Source organism: Macrobrachium nipponense, chromosome 26 (genome assembly GCF_015104395.2).
Source record: "Macrobrachium nipponense isolate FS-2020 chromosome 26, ASM1510439v2, whole genome shotgun sequence".
NCBI lineage: Eukaryota > Metazoa > Arthropoda > Malacostraca > Decapoda > Palaemonidae > Macrobrachium > Macrobrachium nipponense.
Window position 1 is genome coordinate 49,741,726 of NC_087215.1, and position 19,112 is coordinate 49,760,837.

At 39.8% G+C, this 19,112-nt stretch overlaps 1 protein-coding gene across 1 annotated transcript in view; it reads left to right on the forward strand.

The window, feature by feature from the left end:
* The window catches only part of LOC135200269 (uncharacterized), a 108,960-nt gene extending 95,597 nt beyond the window's left edge, over positions 1-13,363 (forward strand). The window contains exon 4 of the mRNA XM_064228756.1: positions 9,217-13,363. Within this exon, the coding sequence (XP_064084826.1) occupies positions 9,217-9,300 (84 nt within the window). The 3' untranslated portion in view covers positions 9,301-13,363. The remainder of the gene's footprint in view (positions 1-9,216) is intronic.
* Positions 13,364-19,112: the final 5,749 nt, after the last annotated feature.

The following is a 19,112-nucleotide window of genomic DNA, read 5'->3' on the forward strand; positions in this document are numbered from 1 at the left end:
CTTGTCACCTGTTCAAGATTTTGTGAATTCTCCAGCAAGGGTGTTGGCTAGTCTTCAGGCGCAGATTTCGGCTCTGGCTGGCTCTCTTAGTGTGTCCTCTCATCGAAAGAAGGACGTCTCGCTTCCTGTAAAGAAGTCCAGGCGCTCTCCCGACTCGCTATTCGACGGAAGCGGCCCGCTCTCCTGGGCGTTCGGAGTCTCGCATGAGGCTTTCTACATCGGACAAGATCCCGTCTTCGTCCAAGCACCAGTTGCCTGACAGGCATGATGTCTTAGTTTCTCCTTCGGACAAGGATCAGGCGTCTCGTAGGCGATCTTTGCCCTATAGACGCTCTTCTCGAGACAGGATCGCTCCCCTTGACAGGCACCAAGAGCCTAGTAGGCGCTACTCGCCTCGTAGCCGCTCCTCGTCTTGCCCCCACTCTCCTGTTGACAAGCGCCCTAAATCGGACAGGCGCTCTTCGCTTGGCAGGCACCAAGAGCCTGTTAGGCGCGTTTCTCCTGGCAGGCGCTCTTCACCTGAGTATCGCTCTCCTCAAGTCAGGCGCCGGGAACCTGGCAGACGCTTCTCCCCTAGTAGGCGCTCGTCGCCAGAGAGCCTCTCTCCTCGGGTCAGGCGCCAAGAGCCTGGTAGCCGCTTCTCTCATGGTAGGCGCTGTTCGCCAGGTAGCCACTCTCCTTTGAACAGGCGCCAAGAGCCTGATAGAAGTTTTTCTTCAAACAGGCGCTCTGCTCCTGAGAGCCGCCTTGCCCCCGTTAGGCACCAAGAAACTGGAAAATGCCCTCCTGAGGACAAGAAGGATTTTTCGAGTAGGCACGCTCCAGAAGTTTTGTCTCCAAGAGTCAGACGTCAAACTTCTTCAAGAGACTTTTCCCAGGACAGCCGCGCTTCTAAGGATCATGATGGTTTCTTAGCCGAGGAAGAACAGGATCCCTCGGAAGAAGAAGTACCCAAAGACTCCTCTGTTTTCCTCGTATAAGAGGTTAACAGATTTGCTACTTCAAGAGTTCGGAGATACCCTTTCTCCGTGGCTCCTCCTTCGCCTCTCTCTTTATTCTCCACATCGAAGACTTCGAAGGTTTTCATCTTGTGTAAGGATGAAGCCTACAATTCTATGAAAAAGGCACTAAGAGGTTTTGGGGAATGGCTCCTTGCTAAGGAAGAGAAAGGGAAGACAGTGTTTTCTTTCCCTCCGTCTAAGCTGACTGGCAGATTAGGTTTCTGGTACGAATCGGGGGAACCCTTGGGCCTCGCTCTCCCTTCATCTGCGGACTCGGACTTCTCTCACTGGTGGATTTCCGCTCGTCGATCCGACTCCTGTTCTGCCAAGACTACGTGGGGGGTGAACGAGCTTGACCACCTGCTGAAGGGGATGTTCCGAGTCCTGGAAGTTTTTAATTCTTCTTGATTGGTCGTTAGGAGTTCTGGCCAAGAAGACTCAGACCCCGGTCCCTTTCTCCTGAGGATCTTAACAGCGTCCTCACTTGCATGGATAAAGCAGTGAGAGATGGCTCGAGTGAAGTCTCTTCACTTTTTGGAGCTGGAGTGATAAAAAAAGAAGTCTGTATACTGTTCGTTCTGACTAAGGCAGTTCTCATGCACAAAGAGCCTCCCTTCTTTATGCTCAACTCTCACCTCTTCTCTTTCCCAAGAAGATTATACAGGATGTCTCGAGTGCCCTCTCAGCCAAGGCTACTCAGGACATGTTAGCCCAGTCGGCCAGGAAACCTCGTTCTGTTTTCCAACCCAAGACCAAGAAAGAGACTCCACTGAGGCAGGAGCCCTTTCGAGGAGACCCCCCTGCTAGAGTTTCTTCAGTTAGAGGAACTAGACCTTTTAAGAGAGGTAAAACCTTCTCTAGGTCAGTCAGAGGGAAGAAATAGCACTCAAGGACTCCAGACATCAGTGGGTGCCAGACTACTGAAATTTGCCAACGTCTGGGCCCACAAAAGGGGCAGACAATTGGTCCCTCTCGATTGTCAGCAAAGGATACCTCATTCCCTTCTCATCAAGGCCACCATTGACGACAACTCCGAGGGAGTTGGTGGCCAGGTACAAGGACCCCATCATGAATCAAGCCCTTTCTCTAGCAGTAGATCTGATGCTAGAGAAGGAGGCTTTAGAACTAGTGAAAGATCCCGCTCTGTGGGTTTTACAACAGACTGTTCCTAGTTCCGAAGAACTCAGGAGGATGGAGACCGGTTTTGGATGTAAGTGCCCTGAACGTCTTGTGAAAAGAGGAAGTTCGCCATGGAGACGACTTCCTCAGTGTTAGCGGCTCTTCGTCCAGGGGACTGGATGGTGTCACTAGATCTTCAGGACGCTTACTTTCATGTGCCGATCCATTCTTCTTCACGGAAGTTTCTAAGATTCATGATGGGAGGAAAGATCTTCCAATTCAAGGCCTTGTGCTTCGGCCTGTCGACTGCACCCCAAGTGTTCACGGGGTTAATGAAAAACGTGGCGCAGTGGCTATATTTGGAGGGAGTGAGGGTGTCACTCCTCCTCGACGACTGGCTAATCAGAGCAGAATCACAAGAAAGATGTCTGGAGGACCTACAAAAGACCCTTACATTGGCAAGTTCTCTGGGGCTTCTGGTGAACTTCCAGAAGTCTCAATTAATCCCCAGTCAAGAGCGGATCTATCTGGGGATTCGGATAGTTTCTCTGGCTTTTTGGGCTTTTCCATTGCCAGAGAGGATAGCTCGTTGCCACGAGAAACTAACGAAAAAAACCTTCCTAGAGAAAGATTGCATGCACAGCGAGGGAGCGGATGAGTCTGCGGGGTAGGGACACTCTCCTCGTTGGAGCAATTCGTTTCTCTAGGAAGGTTGCATCTCAGGCCTCTACAGTTCTTCCTTTACCAGAACTGGAGGCGTCTCTCCCTAGATCTGGAGTTCTCCTTCAAGATCTCATGGGGAATCAAGAGGGACCTTTGGTGGTGGGGCGGACCCACTCCCGATTTTTGGAAGGAATGTCTCTGCACATGCCGAAACCCCAACCATGAGTTGTTTTCCGACGCGCGGAAGCAGGTTGGGGAGCGACGCTCGGGACAAGAGAAGTGTCAGGCACCTGGAAGGGGGAACAGGTGTCCTGGCACATCAACAAGAAAGAGTTGATGGCAGTTTGGATGGCATTAAAAGCCTTCGAGGCCCACGTCCGAAATGCTATAGTTCAGGTCAATTCGGACAACACCACAGCCTTGGCGTACATCAAAAAACAGGGGGGGACGCACTCCTTCTCCCTTTACGAAACAGCAAGGGACCTTCTGCTGTGGTCTCAAGCAAGGGAGATCAGTCTCCTCACCAGATTCGTACAGGGAGAAAGGAACGTCAGGGCCGATCTCTTGAGCAGGAAGAATCAACTCCTGCCTTCAGAGTGGACCCTCCACTCAGAGGTATGCCAAGACCTGTGGAGAAGATGGGGCAGACCTCACATCGACCTCTTTGCAACAGCAAGGAACGCAAGGATAGAACTTTACTGCTCCCCGATCTCAGACCCAGGGGCAGTGACAGTGAATGGGTTTCTCCTAGACTGGACAGGACTAGATGTCTACGCCTTTCCCCCCTTCAAGGTACTGGGACAAACCCTCAAGAAATTGCGATCTCGGAGATGACAAGAATGACGCTTGTAGCTCCGTTCTGGCCCGCCCAAGATTGGTTCACAGAGGTACTGGAATGGTTGGTGGACTTTCCAAGAGCACTTCCACAAAGAGTAGATTTGCTCAGACAAACCCACTTCGACAGGTATCACAAAAAAGTCCTCCCCGCTCTCAAATCTGACTGGCTTTCGACTGTCAAAAGTCTTGTCAGAGCGAAGGGGTTTTCGACAAAGGCTGCTAAGGCTATCGCCTCAGCTAGAAGACCTTCGACCCTTAAAGTCTACCAGTCGAAGTGGGACGTTTTTCGCTGGTGGTGCAGAAACCAGAAGTTTTCCTCTTCCAGTACCTCTGTGACTCAGATCGCAGACTTCCTCGTTTTCCTCAGAGAAAAATGCGGTTTGGCAGTCTCTACCATCAAGGGCTATCGGAGCATGCTGGCTGCAGTGTTCAGACATAGGAACTTAGATCTTTCGGATAACAAAGATCTGCATGATCTATTAAGATCTTTTGAAACTTCCAAGAAAGCTTCAACCGAAGTTCCAAGTTGGAATCTGGATGTGGTTCTTCGTTTCCTAAGGTCCTCGAGGTTTGAGCCACCCCAGTTAGCCTCCTTCAAAGATCTTACGAGGAAGGCTCTGTTTCACATGGCTTTGGCATCTGCTAAAAGGGTTAGTGAGCTTCATGCCCTAGAAGGGAAGGGTAGGTTTTCAAAGGAGATTCCGTGATTTGTTCCTTCCTTCCTTCGTTTTTAGCAAAGAATGAGAACCCCTCAAATCCTTGGCCAAGGAGCTTTGAGGTTCGTGGATTATCTGCCCTGGTAGGGGAAGAACCCGAAAGGACTCTTTGCCCTGTTAGGAGTTTGAAATACTACCTTCAGAAGAAGAAGACCCTTAAGGGCATTGAGGACAGACTATGGTGCTCTGTAAAGGACCCCAGTAGACCATTGTCTAAAAATGCGCTGTCTTTCTTCATTAGAAGTCTAGTGAAAGAAGCACATAGATCTTGTAATGAAGAACATTTCAAGCTCCTAAAAGTCAAGGCTCACGAGGTGAGAGCCATTGCCACTTCCTTGGCCTTTAATAAGAATATGTCGCTTCAGAATTTGATGAAAACTACATTCTGGAGATGCAATTCAGTATTCGCTAACCACTACCTTAAAGACGTCAGGATTACGTATGACGAGTGCTTCGCATTAGGCCCGTACGTATCGGCAGATTCTGTGCTGGGGCAGGGAGCTGGAACATATCCTTTGTAGTTTTTTCCCTTGTTTTTGGTATTGTGTTCATATGGTTGTATGAAAAATGATGCAGGTAGGCATCTTTTTTCTGTTCGTAGTGCTAATAACTTTAGTTTGGTTAGGTGATCGGATTTGGTTTGAAGCTCCCTGCAATGGTAGTGGACAGGTTCTGTCATAGAAGAGGGCGAACCCCGTTGACATGATCCGACTTGGATTCTACTAAGTAAGCGGATATCAAATCCCTTTAGTAGACCCAAAGAGTCTTTTCAGCTGTAGGTCACGCCCTTGCTGTAGCTCTTCTGGCTATGCAGACTAATAGGAACAGTACCTATGAAGTCTTCAGCCTAAACAAGGTAATAACCCAAGGTTATTTTATTTATACCCTACAACAGGTGTTGTTTTACCTTTTCTTTGTTAATTTCTGTCTCTTACCCTCCACCAAGGGTGTCAATCAGCTAAGTATATATCTGACAGGATAGTTCATGTACAAAAATGATATTGTTATTTTACAATAAAGTTTTGTACATACTTACCTGGCAGATATATACGATTGATGGCCCGCCCAGCCTCCCTCAGGAGACAGGTGTAAGAGAAAAATCTGACAAGAAAGGGGCATTGGTTCATACACCTGCCACCCAGCGGCGGGTAAGGTAGATCACCTGACCTACCTGTCGCGTTTGCCGCGAGTTTTGAATTCTGTCGTGACGTCAGAGACGTAAGCTAAGTATATATCTGCCAGGTAAGTATGTACAAAACTTTATTGTAAAATAACAATATCATTTTCATTCAGTCCAATTGGAGAGGTTTCTTGAAGCTATAGTTTATTGTAGATGGCTTATTTCATCTGTTCATCTAAAGGTGCAGATGTGGCACATGTTCATATGTAGCATGATTGGCTGAAAATTAGTGTCTCCTACATCATTGATTTATTGTGACAAATATTAAAACTTTCTTCAGTAATATATTTGATTGCTTATTAATTATATACAGGCATCCCCGGGTTACGAAGGGGGTTCCGTTCTTGAGACGCGTGTAACCCGAAAATCATCGTAAGCCGGAACATCACCAAAAACCCTAAGAAAACCTTACTTTTTAATGCTTTGGGTGCATTCAGAACTATGTAAACTGCATTCTTATTGCATTTTGCACCAAAAAAAAAACCTTCAAATATTGATTATTTTGCATTTTTGGTGTCATATTTCTTCTGCCAGATGAGCGTCGTAGGCATTGTAACCCTGGAAATAATTTCTGATGAATATAACTGAAAAGCGCCTTAACCTCGGAACGTCGTAAGCCGAACCCTTCGTAACCCGGGGACTGCCTGTATACCTAAATTCACAAGATAGATGTGCATGTATCAAACACACTGTTCTTACAAACTAAAACAAACTATGAACTTTCAATAATAATGTTTCAGTCTCATTGGCATAGCCCATGCTTCACATAGACTTATGCCCACAAATTGTTCAGATCTCAAAACTACCTTATTTAAACTTTTGTATGTACAGTTTCATTGCATGAATATAAAATTACTTCATTATGATACCAAAGTTATATCCACTTTTATGAACTGGAAAAATAACTTATGATGTTGGCTGCTAGAACTTGAAACATTGACAAGTGAGATAAGACTTCACTAACTGTATATATGAGACATTTGATTTACTGGCTTTCTTTTAAGCATTTTTTCCATTTCTTATCAGTAAGAATTACTTTCATATTGGAAACTATTTATTTTTCCAATGCCTTTAAGAAAAATTAACTCTAGTCAAGCCTTTATGTTGTATATGTCATCAACACACAAATGAGGTTTCAAACTTTTGACCAAATACTCCAGAAAATTTCCTAGTCACTTATGTATTATAAAGATTTGTATGCAAATATGCAAATTATTCTGAAAAGTAAACTGCGGTATCATTGCCATGCAGCAATTTAAATTTCCTGCCTTCTAAGCCAATGTACAGTCATACCCCAAATTTACGCGAGTTTAAACACTAAATATGACCCTAATCATGCCCCCGAAGTATTAAACTAACTTAAAAAAAAAAATGAAATTAGTTACTGTAAATTTCATTTAAAAGTTAGCTTAACCTTGGGAGCCAGTATGAAAATTAATAACAGCACCTCAGACAGGGAAACTTTGAAGTCACCAATTTAAGACAAAAAGCACCTCAAGAAAAGAAAAGGAAGATATGCAAATTCACAAGGTATAAGAAAGAAAAATTCTAAAAAACTTTCTGTACCTTCCACAAGAAGCTGAAAATGACTATTTACAACCCCTTGTGGGGCCTCTTTTACAGGGCAGTTGTAAATTTTACCAATTTTTATATATTTTTTTCTAATAAATAAATTATTTTATTATTATTTATAAAATTATATTCAGCTCACACAATATCAGAACATAAATAAATTCATTAACAAGTTCTGAGCATATTTGTTTTAAAATATTTACGTAAATTTACCAAGAACGAAGGTGTAGTATCTTTTTGGATTTATACATGTTTTTTCTAATATTTCCTTGCACTTTTCTTTGCAACATTACATTTATAACTGACATTCTATCATAAAAGATAAGAACTAAAACCAACAGCAACCCCATGGTATATTTATGAGCAAATTTATAAGAAGATGTCATGTTAGAGGGAGAAGCAGTACATTCTCTCTTGAAGTCAAGATCACAACTAAGCTCCTGAGCTCCCTAGTCTCTCATCTTAGGCAGTCTAAAAGTTGCCATTTGTAAATTGATGGGCTATAGAAGTAGTGGCACCTCTTTCCTGCTCGGTATCCCAAAAATCGATGAATATTGTTACTCACCATGAGTCACTCCATCGTCCACCCAAAACCTGTTATTTCTACTTGTGAGATTGTCCGTCCACTAAGGGTTAATCATTACCCTTAGAAAAAGAAGTAAATGGTGGACATAAAAATATAAGAGTGTGTGAAGATTATGTATATTTATCTCTTTCCCCATTCCGACTGATCTTCCCAGTCTTGTATTTAAGGACTTGCTTATTCTATCTCTTTCTCTTTGTTCTGAAATTCCATATTGTAACAGGGTTCTTTATTTTGCCTAATACGACTCTTAGAGAGAGAGAGAGAGAGAGAGAGAGAGAGACCTTGCTAGTCAGCAACACTCCCCCCCCCCGTCTCCGTGTCAAATTAAATTGACATATAGCTTTGCCCAATAGCTTCTCTTCAACAGTTAGCAAAAGATGAGGGAAAGATTATTTGTTTATTTAAAATCTGTATCACATATGAATTTTGTAATTAGTATGGCTATATTATTATTATTATTATTATTATTATTATTATTATTATTAAAAAATCCTCAGTAGCACGAGTCTTCAAATGGAGAAACAAATCGACAGTTATGTAAATGTACATATATTTCAGTTTGAAAATAGCAAAGATAGCTTTCGGGAATCTGTACAGATTCCCGAAAGCTATCTTTGCTGTTTTTAAACTGAAATATATGTACATTTACATAACTGTGGATTTGTTTCTCCATTATTATTATTATTATTAAATCTTTCATATTAGTCTTAATATTATTAAAAATGAGTACTTATTTTTAAGCTAGATCATTTATTTATAACAAAAAAACAAACATACATGTACCATAAAAATTCTCTGTTCTATTTTTGTTTAATGTTTAGTTTATATATAAAAGCTTGAAAACATCTAAATTACCTACAAAAAAATTAAACATAGAGACCTTTGCAGGATTTCTCAAGGATGCGCAAATGTTTGCGTGTCTGTGAAAAACTTGGGTATGACAGTTAATTAGGTTCCAAAGAAAATTTTGTCTGTGAATTCACGTAACTTGCATCGTGCAAGTTTGGGGTATTACTGCAGTGAGATAAAACATAAGCATTGAAATCCCATTATATTTGTTTGTTTGATTTACATGAATTTGACACAAGTTCATCTTTTTGTTTGCTTGTCTAGTTATTGAAGTAAATCGACATGTTTATGATCTATATCAAAAGGTGTGTGGGTTCTTTGTATATAGTATAAGCATTCAGGCACATTACTGTTGTATCTTTATTACAGTAAGCCTACAATATCAGCAAAATTGATTTCAGCCAATCTTGACATAGATATGTATATTGCCACATCTTTGCCGCAGATGGAGTGAAACTGACTATAGTTTTAGTTAAATTTTTCTTATTCTTTTATGAAATCAAACCCTTTGGGCAAGCCCAGTGAGAATTAAGATTTTATCTCGGTGGTCTTGATAACTCATTTTTATAGCAAGTGGACTGCTAAATTGGTTTGGGGTTAATAGAATTAAGTAAATATTACAAAAGCATAACTAAATTAAGTTAAGATAATTGAGTTTTGAATCATACTCAACAAACTCAATTCTTGTTTTAGCTTGGATCCTCTTCAGTGACCTCGAGCATCTTCGTAACAGCAATGGGTTGTGTTCTTGTGGTGGCTCTACACTGGTTTAATTAGCACCTCAAAACAGCTTTACAATGACAGCATTTGGTGATAGAGCAACGAACGATTCTCAGTGTCACGTAGCTCAACAGGTTATATGTTGAATAAGTGTTCTTTCAGGTACTTACATTCTTACCAAAGCTCAAAGAGTCCATTTCATGCACATATTTCTGTGCTTTAGTGGAAAAAGGCCAAATTATGAAAAGTACAGTAGTATACTGTAGTATATGGTTATTTTTTTTTTTTTTTTTGTGGTGAAGTCTTACTACCTTAAGAAATATTGTGATTAAATGTATTTTTATTGCATGTAAGATACATGATGAATTTATATATAGTGTTCTTGATGTAAGATTCCAGAACTGACTGTATCTCGGCTTTGTTATGCTGATTTTACACTTTTAGGCTGTACAAGTATTTTGGAATTATGCAGAATTTAACTTGTCTTTGAGAATTCCATATAACTTTATGCAAACTACTGTAGTAGTACCTTAAGGGAAGCTATATTCTTTAAATTCATAAACAAAGGTCAACAGTGATATATTTACAGATTTTAATTCCGTCCAATTATTGTGTGCATTGGTTTTTTGAGAAGTATAATTTCTATGATGAGAAAGTAGGCGGTACTTGATGATATGAAATAGTAGGCTTAGGTTTCTTTGTATGTATTTAAATTGAAATTTTCAGGTTTTTCCTGGCAATTTTTAATATGTTTAATGAATAGTGTTTTATTATTTAAGTTATAGACATTAGAGATGAAGGTTAAGTAAATCTTGCAGGAAAGTAGTCTATCTGATTTTTATTATGCATTATTTTATAAATGACGCATCTAGAATTAGTTAATGTTTTGAAGAAATTTGTAATAGTAAAAGGAATTCTTAATTTTAATTGAAACTTGTTTTTACATAGTGTATATGGAGTTTTGTTGTGATTTTCATTTTGAAGGTACATATTATAGATTTTATGAGTATTAAGATATTGAGAATTATATTAATAGATTACATTTTTTAATTTGTGAAATTGTTTTAATGCAAATGTATTTCAAAACATTATTATAGGAAAAGCTATCTTGTGTTGTGATTCCTCTCAATGAAGTGGAAATTAGGTGAACTGAAACTTACCTTTTTTTATTGGTAAATTTTGATACAAGAAAATAATGGTTTTTGATTGGTAGAAGGAATTTGATATCTCATTGAAATAAGTTTTTCCCCGATGCAGCTAATCACAGTAATAAAGTACATGATCTCCGTCCAAAGCATTTGAGATTTTGCTTAATGTGATCTAATACTTCCATTTTAAAATCCGTCCAGTTTTATCGGAAGGAAGCTTTGAATTGGTGAATGGGATTGTAAAGAATATGAATTGTCAGCAAAACCATACTGCACAAAGTTTGAGGATTTATACTTTAGGATACAGTATTTTATCTTTTATAAATTATTGCATTTTGTAGTCTTCAGATGAGTGTAAGTGGCAATAATATAAGTGGTATGGAACAAATTAGCAAGCTGAGGTTTTGTAAGTACGTATACTGTATGATAAATAAGTGAACTGTAGGATTTGGAATTAAACTTAATTATGGTGTTTCAAACATTCCATTTGTTCTGCTAGTGAATTTTTAAGGACTGGAAAGCTTATTGTAGATCAAAAGTAATAATAAGGCCACATGTTCTGCATTTTGTGGTGGCAGGTAGTCTTTTATCTGCATCCACATGACTGTTTGCATTCTTGTCATCTAGTTTTTTGCTCAATAATATGGTTTTAGCTCAAAGCAATACAAATAGCATACTGAAAATTAGAAGCATAAAGAAATGATGCTACGTAGTTAAAAAAATTCTTTGGGACAATTTATGTACTGAAGAAGGCAAAGTAAAAGCAAATTTGGCCAGCAATTTGTTTTTAATTTTTTCTTTTGAACATAAGCAGCAAAACAATTTGCAAACAATTATGTCATTAAATCGTTAATAGACCTTTAAAGATGTTTATTGTACCAAAGGGAGTGGAGGTTAATCTGTAATCTTGTATTAATTACATATATTCCCATGTGTTGGTAAAGCATTGCATATTTCTGTCACAGGCCATAGAATATATATACAGTACCCTACCCAATTTGCACTGGTCTATGAGTGGATCAATTGTTGTTTCTTTATCAAAGAAGGTAAGGATAGTGCTTGAGGAAATAAAGACTGTAATGTTGTATAAAGAAATGTTGAGATGATAGTGTTAGGAGTGGATTTTCTAGGAAAACATTCCAAGATTGGTAGCTTTGATGAGTAGATGTTCTAAGACAACATTAGTCCAAGGATTTTAAATTTGTAAAGAGAGGAAGATTATGAATTGTGATGTTAATTAACTTAGTACTGTCGACCTACCAATGGGAGAGAAATGTAAAGGGAAATACTGTCAAGATTACAGACTTGAGGGCAACTGCATGTTGTGATAAACCATTTCAGGTTTTGGCCACTCGCAAATTCTTTCTGGGCTGCATGCACCTCACAGGTAAGTCTCTCATAGCAATAATTCATTGTGAGCTGTCATAAAGATATTTCTGGTAATAAATAATTAGTTTAGGTAAGACCTGTCTCACAGACAAGTTATGTACTACAGAGGATGCCTATAGAATATGCATATTTGTTATGAATTCTTTAGTAATTGTGTGTCATCAAAATCTCAGTGGTTTGGAATGTCATCAAAATCTTAGTAGTCTGGAATTGGAGGTTATCAGAATCTGAGTTTACTTATGCAGTGAACTGAAAAATATTGTCACCTGCAACTTTACCTTGTTAGTGCAAATACCTGTAGTAAAATAGTAATGGTTTTAGAATTATGTGTTGGTTTGTACATTCCAGAGATTTGTATGAAAACTTCCAGGCCTAAAAGCATATAAGGAATGAAAATATGTAGGTGATTAGCTCAATATTAAGATTTTACTTTTGAAATACTGTCAAAAACAAAGCTTGGAGTAATGGAAATACTGTGAGAATATGAAAGTTTGTCATTCATTTCATATTATACTCACATTGATTACAATTCATCTCATTTTCTAGCCAGCTCTTTGGGAATTTAACTAGATTATTTTAGAATGGCTTTACCTTTGTAACTGGTTATTGTGTTTGAAAGAGCAAAGTTTTGAGTTGCTTTCAATGAGGTATGCCCAGTTTATGCCTTTAAGATAGGTATGTGTGCATTTTCAAAGGAAATTTACTATTATGTTAATATATGACGGGAAATGCATATTTATCTGGTTGCAAAAGTTGTAAATTTTATCAGTGAGATTACTTGTTTATAGTTTTTAATATTGACTATATTTAACTTTTGTCAGTTTAGTTATTACAACATATTCATATCACCTCAGCAGACTTGTTCCTTTATTTCGTGTTCAGTGAATTGTTTACCCTAACACATGGTTATGTGGGTAACATGGTCACATTTTTCATCTTGGCTGAAACACATCTGGTGTTAATTCAGATTTTAGGTTTACATACTGAATTATGTTTAAGGGAATTTGTATCAGTGTGAATGTGTGCTGGAATTAATACTAAAGTTAACTGTGAAAACTTTAGCTGGCTTGGTTCTCTTACCACCACTTACCACTTTTTGGAAAGTAATATTCATACAGTTCTGATGCAGTATTGTGAAGCATTGTAATGGCATTCTTATTGTGTTTGGAAAAGTTTGTCTTGTGTATACTATTTAGATTTCTTCTGTAACACTGCTGTTCTGTTTTGTAATAAAGATATCAGATAACTTTCATATTTTTCAAATGGTACAGTAGCTTTTAAAATAGCTAACGTAGAGAGTACCAAATTAGCTACGGTCACATTTTTTGAGTTGTAGGGAAAAATACTTGAACTAAATTTCTCATGTTCAAAATTGAGCATTGCTAATTTTGTAATTGATATTTGTTTTTGTTTATTTCTTTGTACAGTGCTACCCCACTTTTTCATGCTTAACTTTGTCGTGGATTTTTGTGGAACAAATTTTTCACATTTCCAGAGGAACTTAAATTAACTCACAAAATTTTTTTTGTGGGCTGAATCTCTAAAGTTAACACCAATTCACTTTTTTTATATTAAAGTTAGGCAGTGAAACTGTTTGGTAAAGGCATGTTATAATCCATTTTAATGTAAGGAGTAACATCGGTAGTTTTGGCAATTATAAGCATTTTTAGACGGGTTTTACATTTCCACGGTTGGTTATGGAACCTTTCCCCGTGAAAAAGTGGGTTAGCACTGTATGATGTTATTAAGTATAATATTTTTCTTTTATAATGTTATTCTGACTTTAAAAATGATTATCCTGAGTAATAATCCAAAATCTCGGTAATTAGGAAAATATTGTGCAATGGAACATTCCAATGTATTTCAGAGTGTAAAGTATATTTTGTATATATACCATTTTTTAAGATCTAATAAATACTGATTATATCTTGTTTTTGCTACCCTTATGAAAGTGTAGTATTAGAGTGCCCAGTGCACTGATCTGTGCATCTGTCACCAAAGCAGTCAAGAAGACTGCTTTTTGAAGCGTACAAGTTGTAGTAGTAGCATTGGGCCCATTGAATTGAGGGGATAACAAGAATTTAAGAATGTTCTCAGGGTCCAGGTAATGGGAAGCTTTGATGGAGTAGACCTTTGCAGTGCAAAGCATTGGAGATGGGAATCAACAATTTCTACATTGGAAATAATTCCAAAACCATATAGCAAGGGTTCCAGCTGTGCTTCCCTGTATGTCATTTTTGTTTTAATTGCAAGGCACTTGACCTCAAAAGATATATAATAAAATGTAAAACTGATTTAACACATATCAACTGGGCTCACAACTGGAGGTAATCTAACCATAATTTACACAACAGATTAGTATGTTGGATGTATGAAATCCATAGTTTTATTATTGTCTTACTGAACAATTATACAGCTGTAGGTTCCCTACATGGCAAACAAAAGATTCAAACTTTGCAGTGGCGCCCCCATCGCGGATGTAGGTGGCGTCATCTCCTGCCACTTGAGGGAGGACAGGTGCAACAGACCAGGTGTCATCAATTCGTTCTCTGCTGGCTCCTGGTTAACTCGGTGGTTGGTGCGGACTTTTTTTTTTCATTGCTGGATGTTTTTTTACTTGTATTTTGGTGAAGTGCTCACTTTGCGATTTTGCTGCTGTTTGCTTTCATTTTAGTTAGCTTAACTGCAATTAGTTGTGGCATTTAGAAGCCATCATGTCAGATTCTAGCCCTTTAGGAGTTAGGTTCTGTGCCAGAGGGTGCAAGGGCTAGGTTAAAGGTTAAGCCTATTTACAACCCACACTCAAATGTATTAAATGTAGAGGTAATTGGTCTGAGTGTACTCGCAAATCGGCTTGTGACAAAGGTAGAGATTGGAGTGACAATCAATGGAAGGTTTTTCTTGCACATTCTGATAAACTAGTAAAGGATAGGATGAGAGAGAGAGCTCTAAGAGCTGAAAGTAAAGCTAGTGTAGCCTCTTCTGCATCTTCCGCAGATCCAGTTCTTCCTGTTTCTTCTCTTCCTCCTCTAGCCATGTCCCCAATCTTAAGTCCTCCTTTTCCTGCTCCTTTAACTCCTTTACCAGCTTACTGTGTAGTTTCTTCTGACGCCATTGCCAGCCTCTAATCTAGGTTCAAGAAAAAGTTTGATGTTCTTGCCAGTACGGTTATGGAGTTAGGCTTTTAAGTTAAGCCTTTTCTAGAAAAGGCTAATAATAATGAAATGCCGAGTGTTAGTGTAGTGTTTTCTGAGGGGGTGGCTGTTTGTCCCACCAGTTCTCTTAGACGAAGGTCCTTGTCCCGCTCCCCTACCTCGAGAAGACTGGAGGTCCTAGGGAGACTGGTGGGGTTTGCCCACAAACAGTCGCTTCCTCTGTCGATCCTGTAGTCCGCCAATAGGATTCAACAGAACACTGGTGGAAAGTGTTCCATATGCTGCTCCATTATCATTGGAGTCAAACGATTCCTCTCCTGTAAGGCGTTGTAAGTGGTGTAGTCCGTCGGTTTCGCATCCTGTTAAGAAGTCCTAGGAAGTGGATCAAACATTTGGATCCTCAAGGAGGTTGTCGTATTTTGACACCTTCAAAACATTCAATGCTTGTACATTCATTGAATACTCGTGCGATGTTTGCTTTAATGGGTATGGACCTGTCGGGGTTGAATACTTCGACACATACAACTTCTGTTCTGGCATTTCGACTCCAACTTCTGCTGTATCAACACAGGATAAATCTAATCCATTCCCTCTGAAACACTTAGAAGTGTTAACCCTTAAGCGCCGAAGCGGTATTTTAAAAATCGTCTCCCATATGCCGGTGGCATTCGCGAGTGAGCGCCAAAGCGGAAAAAATGTTTTTATACATTCAACTTACCTGTCAGATATATACATAGCTATTACTCTGTCGTCCCGACAGAAATTCGAAATTCGCGGCACACGTGGCAGGTAGGTCAGGTGATCTACCCCCCTCCGCTGGGTGGCGGGAATAGGAACCATACCCCGTTTTCTAATTCATATTTTTTCTGTCGCTTGGAATGTAAACAACGTTTGGCAGTTTGCCTTCCTGATGAATTTTCGTGTTTCATCGCCATCGATCGTCTGGGCTAACTTTTGCAGGGAAGTAATGGATCTTTGGTTCAGCATACGCTTTTGTTAACTTTTAGTAAAAATTAACTTCGAAAATTTCGAAGATTAGTGACGTGTAACTACCGAGGTTTTCGGTAGACACTCATGCACTTTCACGAAAGTGAATTACTTATACTTTCATGAAAGGGAATTACTTATATTTATTCATTAATAAAATAAGTGTTAGAGTTTGATTGAGGAAATGTATATCTTTCTTCCTAGTTGGGGAAGTCAGAAAAGTAACTATCCTTTAGAAGCTTTATTAGCTCTTGTGTTAACGAGCAATTATAGTAGTAACAGTACTAGTAGTTGTTGCATCCTCATCACCTTCTTACTCCGCAGTATCTACAATATCATATTTGCAAATTGTAGACTTTGGATATAGTTCAAATGCGAACTCTTAGAACGTAAGAAGTGAATATAGTGTTCCCCCATTACAATGGAGGGTGCGTCTGATCGGCTCTGTCTCGCTCTCAGGTCTAGACCTCTTCCAAGCTCACAAGCCCAGAGGAGAAGGCATGTCGAAAACCGTAAGGAGGTTTCAGAGAATCCCCACCAGTCAGGCGTCCCCTCGGCAGGTTCTGTAGAGCGTCCCAGACTGCCAGGGATAGCCATTGGAAAGGCATCCTAAAACAGTGTTTCTCCCTTTTTATGCCTACTGTTCCATGATGGATAGGAGAACTTCGAATGAATGAAATTGACGAAGATCCTCGTATAATGCCTTCTGGTAGAATTATTCAAAATGAGAATGACATTAATCGATCCACCATTCGAAATCAGGCGACGATTTATTTTGATATCGAGTTTTCCTGACCACGGTTGCTAGTAATGGGCCATAAAAGCTCCAGCCAGGCTTTAACCAGGCGCGGAGCACCAGCCAGGCGCGAGGCGCCAGCCAGAAGCGTGACGCCTCCCAGGAGCGAGGCGCCAGGCAAGCGCGAGGACGCTGCAAGGCGCGAGACGCCAGCCAGAAGTGTGACGCCTCCCAGGAGCGAGGCGCCAGCCAGACTCGAGGCGCCAACCAGGCGCAAGACATCAGGATCTCCAATTTCTCAGTATTTGGAGATAGTCTTTCCAAGAGTTTCCTCTTTGAGAACTGACACAAGATCAGTTTTTTTTTTCCTGACAGGGACACAAGTTGTCGCACAGGCGGCCGTGGCCCTTGTCAGGATTAACTGAAATTGCGGAAGTCTCTAACAAGAACAGACTTCTCATGTCAGGTAATATAGTGGTCGCTTGAGCGACTTCTTTCCTGGCAAGAGGAGTTGTTTTGGGAGAAACTTTCTTTGCCACATCAACCCTCTACTGACAATTATTCTAGATATTGCACAGGCGAACGTAGTATGTGTCAGGATAAGTGGGTTCTTCTGCTTTATAGACCTTTACATGGTGAAGAGAACCGATATCTTTAGAGGTCTCTCGCTTTCCTCATCCTTATGAGACTAGTGATAGAAAATATATCGGACTCATAAGTTAATCTGGGTGCAGGTTTTAGAAAGACCTTGGCAACCCCTTTTTTATTGCACGTTTCGGCTAGTCCCTTGAACCATGCAGCTCCTCTTTCTCCTCTTTCATTGTTATTAACAGGATGTTATATTATCCTACTCCTATGTAAACATATAACAAGGGAGACCTTGTAATGTTTTGGTAATGGAAAAGACTCGTAGGAGCTCTCAGTATGGGGTGAGAGGCTCTTTCAAGTATTTGAACCGTACATTACGGCCTGATGTCCTAGAATAGGAATCTTGAATGATTCTCCTCGATCCTGGATCTTTTATTAGGAGAATAGGATAATAATAATTTGTTGTTTTGCAGAATAACGGTGATAGAATTTTCCATTCTCTCGTTGCCCAGGCACGAGGACGGGAAGAAAGAATATAAGAGAGAGGTAGCAATATACGCCATCTTTATTTTATAGAAAGGGGAATAAAATTTAGTCTTTTTCCCCTAAAATATAAACTCTTTACAGAATGTAAGACAAAGGGCGTCAAAGAAAGAGAGGATGATACGTTATGCCTCATTTTAGACTTAGAGAGGTTGGATTCACAGAGGTCACGTTCTTCTCACAGTAGGTTTTGGAAGTCTTTTCCAAGACAGTCTGAATATTCTTTCAGCATCTATTTTAAATGGACCTTAACAACCTCTCCACTCTGAGTCTGTCTGCGTGCAGACTGACCAGAAGTGGACATGAAGGAGAGGATGTTTCAAGGTAAATGACAGTAGTCATGGATAAGATATATAATTACTGCAGATCGTGCTAGAGGGAATGAGGAAACTGTCCTCTTCCAATACCTCTGTGAACCACATAGCGGTTTTTTCTTCCCTTTCAGAGGGAAGAATCACCTTTGTATATATCTGCTTTCAAAGAAAGGGAATTGGAGATAGCAGAGCATTAAGATCTTCGGGATCTTATACAATACCTCTATACGACAAGACTAAGAGATCTTATAATTACAATGGGATCCTATTTGGGCCTCAGATTCCGTGTTCTGACAAGATGGAACTGCTCCTCATCAATGTTTCTCTTGGTACTAAACGACCAAAAGGACGAGTGAAATTTTGGGCTTGGAATCTGGAATCAAATTCTAGAAAGACTTGGCAATGGGTTCCTGCCAGCATGGTATGTTTGGCAAAAGAACTAAAACCTTTTATTCCTGGATCAACGCTTTCAGATAAAGGATTCGTTGTCCAGGCAATGTATTTACGTTGTCATCTACAAAAGAAGATAAGGTTTAAACGTTTGCTGACAGAGTCTTTGGAATACGATGAGGGCTAAAAACTACTTCCCAGAAGGTTCGAAGAGATATATTTAAAGAGCTAGAAATCAGGAATCCTCCCAATTTCAGCTCAGAGTCTCCTTAGACTTCCAGGCTCATTCCCTGCCTTCATGCAAGGATAGGGAAGATTTTGCAACGAGAGAACTCATCAACATGTAGGAAGAGTGCTCGTTAGCAACGAAAGTATCAAGTATGATCCTCCTCGGAGGAAGACTGGTCTCTCGGACTATTAGATTTCCTATCGTCTACTGGATGTAGCTGACTAAAATTACCTCCCCTTGTTGCAGAGGCCATAAGCTCAAAGTGAAAGAATTTCTTCCACCCTTTTCCATTCTCCTGATGAACGATTGTGGATGTTCAGACTTTCGGACAATGTAGCGCCAATTCAGGGCGCCAAATGCCAAACATGGCGTAAAGACGCCAGAGCAAGA